Source organism: Humulus lupulus, chromosome X, assembly GCF_963169125.1.
Source record: "Humulus lupulus chromosome X, drHumLupu1.1, whole genome shotgun sequence".
Taxonomy (NCBI): Eukaryota; Viridiplantae; Streptophyta; class Magnoliopsida; order Rosales; family Cannabaceae; genus Humulus; species Humulus lupulus.
This window is the reverse complement of record NC_084802.1, coordinates 70,865,457-70,870,669: the sequence shown is the minus strand read 5'-3', so window position 1 is coordinate 70,870,669 and position 5,213 is coordinate 70,865,457. Positions and strand designations below refer to the sequence as shown.

The 5,213-nt window shown below is 31.6% G+C and overlaps 1 protein-coding gene across 1 annotated transcript; it reads right to left on the bottom strand.

Annotated features, from left to right (window-relative positions):
- Nucleotides 1-433: 433 nt before the first annotated feature.
- Nucleotides 434-3,509, bottom strand: LOC133803836 (uncharacterized). The gene is made up of 5 exons (XM_062241969.1): nt 3,274-3,509; nt 3,075-3,152; nt 2,892-2,967; nt 1,048-1,121; nt 434-959 (listed from the first exon to the last, which is right to left on the bottom strand). The coding sequence occupies exons 1-5, from the start codon at nt 3,397-3,399 to the stop codon at nt 888-890; spliced, it is 426 nt and encodes a 141-aa protein (XP_062097953.1). The 5' UTR covers nt 3,400-3,509; the 3' UTR covers nt 434-887.
- Between the last annotated feature and the right edge of the window lie 1,704 nt (nt 3,510-5,213).

The window sequence follows — 5,213 nt, the reverse complement described above, 5'->3', positions numbered from 1 at the left end:
AATACAAAATTATTAGTATCAACTTTTTTTTTTGGGAAATAGAATAAGATTTTACTTCATTTTATTATTTAGAAAATTATGTGTTTTTACAAAGATACTTTGCACACACAAAGTCTGTATTTTTTATTTTTTACATGTATTTTTTTTTGTAGATTTTCCTTTTTTTCAATTAGTCATTCTAATGTGTTAAAATAATAGTCAAACAAAAAATGGAACGAAATAAATTATTTTCCATTCTATAATAGTGTGATACATCACAGTCTTGTTTTCTATTTTCGGTACTGTGCCGAAATCAGAATTCAAACAGTTTATTTTCGATGTCTATAAAAAAAATCAGACACGCGTGCAACTAAGTGTTTTAATTCTAATTTCAGCATCATAAATTATTCAGAATTTTCCAAAAATTGACGAGAAGTCTATTATAACTATAACGTACATCATCATAAAATAAATTGGATTATAATTTCTCTAAATGTCAAAAATAAAAGGCGCCTCTACGATAGGGACAAAAGTAATGCCCCTTCGGTAGGGACAAAAGTAATGCCTCTACCGAATAAAATTTCTATATTTATATTCATATAGAGAGAGCGTTAACTAAAATACCCTTCAACCGTTTCATAAACAAAAGGAGAAAGGTATATAATCACAGTCCTCCAAGACGAGGGTAACTAACATGAGCTTCTTACGTCACAACAAGATGGTGATATCTTTGCTTCTATTTATAAATAAGAATAAGCCTACAGCAACCCCCAATACACCCCGAGACCACAGGTCCTTGTTCTCAATTGTACCACTTGCTGACTCAACAGATACTACGAAGTAATGCAGTGATGCACTAACCAAAATTCTACCTAAAATGATCTCTCTTTGAATTGTGGCCCATCTCTTTACCAGATTGAATGCTTTATTCCAAGACCATTGCACGTCAATATAAGACCCTTGTAACGGTTGAGATACTCCTGCAGCCAACAAATGAAAGATTAGAAAACCATCTTCAAGGGTATCAGCATACGAAGAGGCCTTGAGTTGAGGAATAGAAACTCTTACAATTATATTGTAATCATAGACATGCTGCATTCCCTTCTTGTCATATTCAAACCTCTTTACAGGATCACTCAAAACTGTTTGACAAGTTAAAAACTAGAAGCGTAAGTTCAAATAATATTCTATGAATTCAAGCTCAAATTCAAATCAGGTGTTTTGTAATGTTTCTGTTTACTATTCTCTGGATATTAAGACCCTTCTCCAGAAGGAATTTGAAAAAAAAAAAAAACTCAACATCTTGCAGAACTTCACAGCCTGGGGAATTCTAAAATGACAGGGCCATCTTGCAGTAGATTCAAACCAACGAAAAACAAAGCAGATGACAAATCATAGTAGATACATGCAGATATGCACATTGAAAAAATAAATAAATAAAAAATATAATGGCCTTACAACTAAGTTCATCAGTCTTATCATTTCATGTTGATATGATGAGCAAGAAACTAAAATAATTGCTACAGAAGTAGCTAGGAGGGACTCAAACCTCGAGTTTTTTGAGAGCAAACACTTGCCAAATCGTTTGAGCTACTCCTCCGGGAGTTTAAGCTCTCAATATAAGCACCAATATTAAGTAAGAATTGATTAGGTGGCTTTGGAATGATTACACTAAATCTAGTAATGTTGGATAAGAGCCTTATACAAATTAATGACTTCAAGTATTTAATTACATAACCAATAGAACATGAATTTTAATGTGATCCGAAAAATACTGACACATCCATATGGATGAGGAAAGGTAATCTATTTACTATACTGCATTCATTTGATCATAAAGAGAAATCCAAGACTACAAGTATCCAATCCTTACTTTGAAGAACTTTAAAACCCCAAACCAACAATGGTGAGCATCAAATCAATTTGATCAGGGACCCTAGAGTCAAGATAGAGAAGCAAATCGAACTCACATCACATCCATTAGAAACAATGGATGTCAATTCATTTTGGTGAATCAGCCTCTATCATTCAAATTTGATTATTTACATATTCCAGAGGTAAAAGAGTCTGCTTATAATACTAGGATGTGTATTAATGTCACTATATTCAATAGCTAAAAGATACAGCATCTACTCGTGTAATAATACATGGCAAACAATGATGTGTGAATCATCATACATTTCCATACTAGATTGTGATCATAGTTTCAACTTACTATCGCATCGTCTGCAGGTCAAAAACTACTTTAAAACTCCCACCACTTACTAGAATAATTTAAAGTAACATTATTTTGAAAAGGTACGTGTGGTTTACACATGATCATTCTCATTCCAAAACCAGAACTCGAAATGATTACCCTATAATTTCCTGGTAGTACCCTACTCGGAGCACATCACGTGCTACTTTCATAATCCTATCTGACCAAAATGATTCAATAATCCATGCTAAAACCTTTGCTAGAAAATTGATGTCACTAGAGTTTAGGGCAAATGAAGATGACCAAGCCACAAAGAAACAATCTCCTCATAATTGGTAAGTATGAACTATAAAGGATCTAGTCGAAATAGAAGATTAGGAAAAGCAACAGTAGTGTAGAGCCCTGGCTCTCAAAAGGCTGAATGAATGTCACATCAAACAAAATAGCTACAATAACTCAGTGTGATCATCCATATGCAACATACTAAAACTAACTCATTTTAACAAAGCACCTACAAAATTTCTACAGATGCTGTTCACAATAAACATGCAGCTTCTTTCAAACACTACATCATTGTTATAAAGACTTTGCTTTGCCTCCTCATTTCTTCTGCCTATTAGCAGCTACACTAAAATAAAAACCAAGCATGCAATGGCATAATAAACCTTAACAACCAATGTGGACCCCCAAACACAGGAAACAAACACAACCCCACCTTCATAAGCCTCGTTTATTTCCTGGAATCTGGAAGTGGAACTGTCATGGTCTTTCTGCTTATCCGGGTGCCATTTCTGCACGATACTCGAACACAAAAGAATAATAAATAAATAATTAACTAAAAAAATTAAAGGGGAACCCACTAAAGTGGGTCAAATTTCGAAGAATGAAAAAGACAAACCAGGGCAAGGCGTATATAGTTGGTTCGAATCGCATCGTCCGTAGCATCATAACCCACTTTCAATATCTTGTAATAATCCTTTATACCCATTCACATTCCCAAAATAATAATAAAAAAAAGTTAATTCTTTCCTCGTTATATTCAAATAACATAACTTCAATTCGATAGAATAAAAACTGGGTAGGTGAAGAAGGTGAACCTTGGGTTTTGAAATGGATGAGAAGAAATCGAAATTAAGGTAAGAATCTTGGTCGGAGTCGAATTGTTCGGTGTTGGGTACATTGTTGTCGTTGTTGGTGGTGGCTGTGGCATCCCATATCATCATCTTCTTTATCTTCTTCTATTCTAGCTCCAGTTTTCTGATTGGTTCTGCTCCTTTAAGAAGTGCTAAACAAAGAAACAGAAGGCGAGGTTTTGAGGGTGAAGGCTAAACTTAAAAAGAACTTTTTTTTAAACCTAAAATTTGTTTTCTGAAAACAACAAACAGGGTGTTTGTCGTGTTGTTAGAAAATAATTTAAAAAAGTAATGTTTAAAATAAAAAAATTTGAGAATAATAAAAAGTTATTTTTAGTTGTTTTTTCAATTTTTTTATTGTATAATTGTTTTAATTATTATTATTTCAAATAATTTTCTTTCTCATTAATTTATATCGTTAATTTATACTTTTTCTCTCATCATTTTCTCTAACATCATTTTCTCTCTCATATCTTTTGATTTTTTTATTTTTTCTCTCATCACTTATTATCTCATTATTTTTTCTCTAATCATTTCCTCTCTCTTTATTTTTTCTATCTCATCATTTTTTCTCTCGTTACATTCCATCTTTTTTTTTTTGTTGCATCAATCTCTCTTTTCTCAATACTTTTTCTTCAAAATTTCTTTCCTTACTTTCTTTCTCCTTATTTTTCATCACTTTTTCTTTCATATTACTTTATCTCATTATTTATTACAAACTTTTAAAAGATTTTTCTCTTTGTAAATATATTTATTAATTTTTTATTTAAGATTTTTTTTAAATAAAACAAAAAAGATTATTTTTAGAAAACATTAACCAAACACTTGTTGTTTTTTGAAAACTACAAAATTTGTTTTCTGTTCTCATTTCTAAAAACACAATTTCAAAAACAAAAAACAGAAAACAATGCCAAACAGACCCTTTGTTTCGGGAGTGATTTGGATCAAATTAGCTGAATCGGTTGGATAAATTATCAGACAATAATAATCTCCAGTACACTTACATTGGTTCTTCTATTTCTGTGTCTATGGACAGGCCCTATAAATTATAGAGAATTTTACACAAAGGGCCAAAATTGACACATTTATTACAAGGTATTTTAACTTTTTTACTATTTGATGCTTACTCATATACCTATTTATTAAATTTTATATTTACAATAATACTATTTGCTTTATTGACACATATCAATCTCTTTTTGTCTTTCTTCTTCTTCCTCCATCTCTTTCTCTCTCTTCTTCTTCCTTTTTCTCTCTTCTTCTTCCTCCATTTCCTCTATGCCCAAGCTTCACCTGCTCTTCATCATCACTTCGGTCTCCCCGTCGCAACACTCCGGCTGCTTCCAGCCATTTTTCTCCGTCGCTGGCGTTACCCACTATGTTTTTGTATTTTCGTTTTGTTGATTTTTGGTTGATTTTATTTTTTTTACTCCTTTAGTTGTTGTGTATATTATTATCTTGTTGTTTTGTATTTTTTTGTTACCTTATTTTTTGGTTTATTTTGTTATATTTTCGTATATGTTAGTGCATTTTTTTTACAATGCATGCAATGTGTTTGATGTAATGCTTGAATGATTGAGATTTGGTTGTTTAGTGCAAGTTTTTATAATTCTTTTGGTGTGTTTGTTTTTTTATTTTTATTATGTGTTATTTTATGGTTTTGTGTTGGGTTTTTTTGGTGTTTAGGTTGTGTTTGGATTTTTTAGGGTTTGTCTGAGCAAGAAAATAAGTAAGTATCTATTGAATATTGGTTATGTTTAAGGGTTTATTCTGTTTTGTTGGTTACTTTTGTTTTATTAGTAATATGTTGTTTTTAGTTGTTCTGTAATGATTGTGGTGATTTTGTAGCGTCATTTGCTGAGTACTTTGTCGATGAAGCAATTGAAAATATGGACAATGATGGT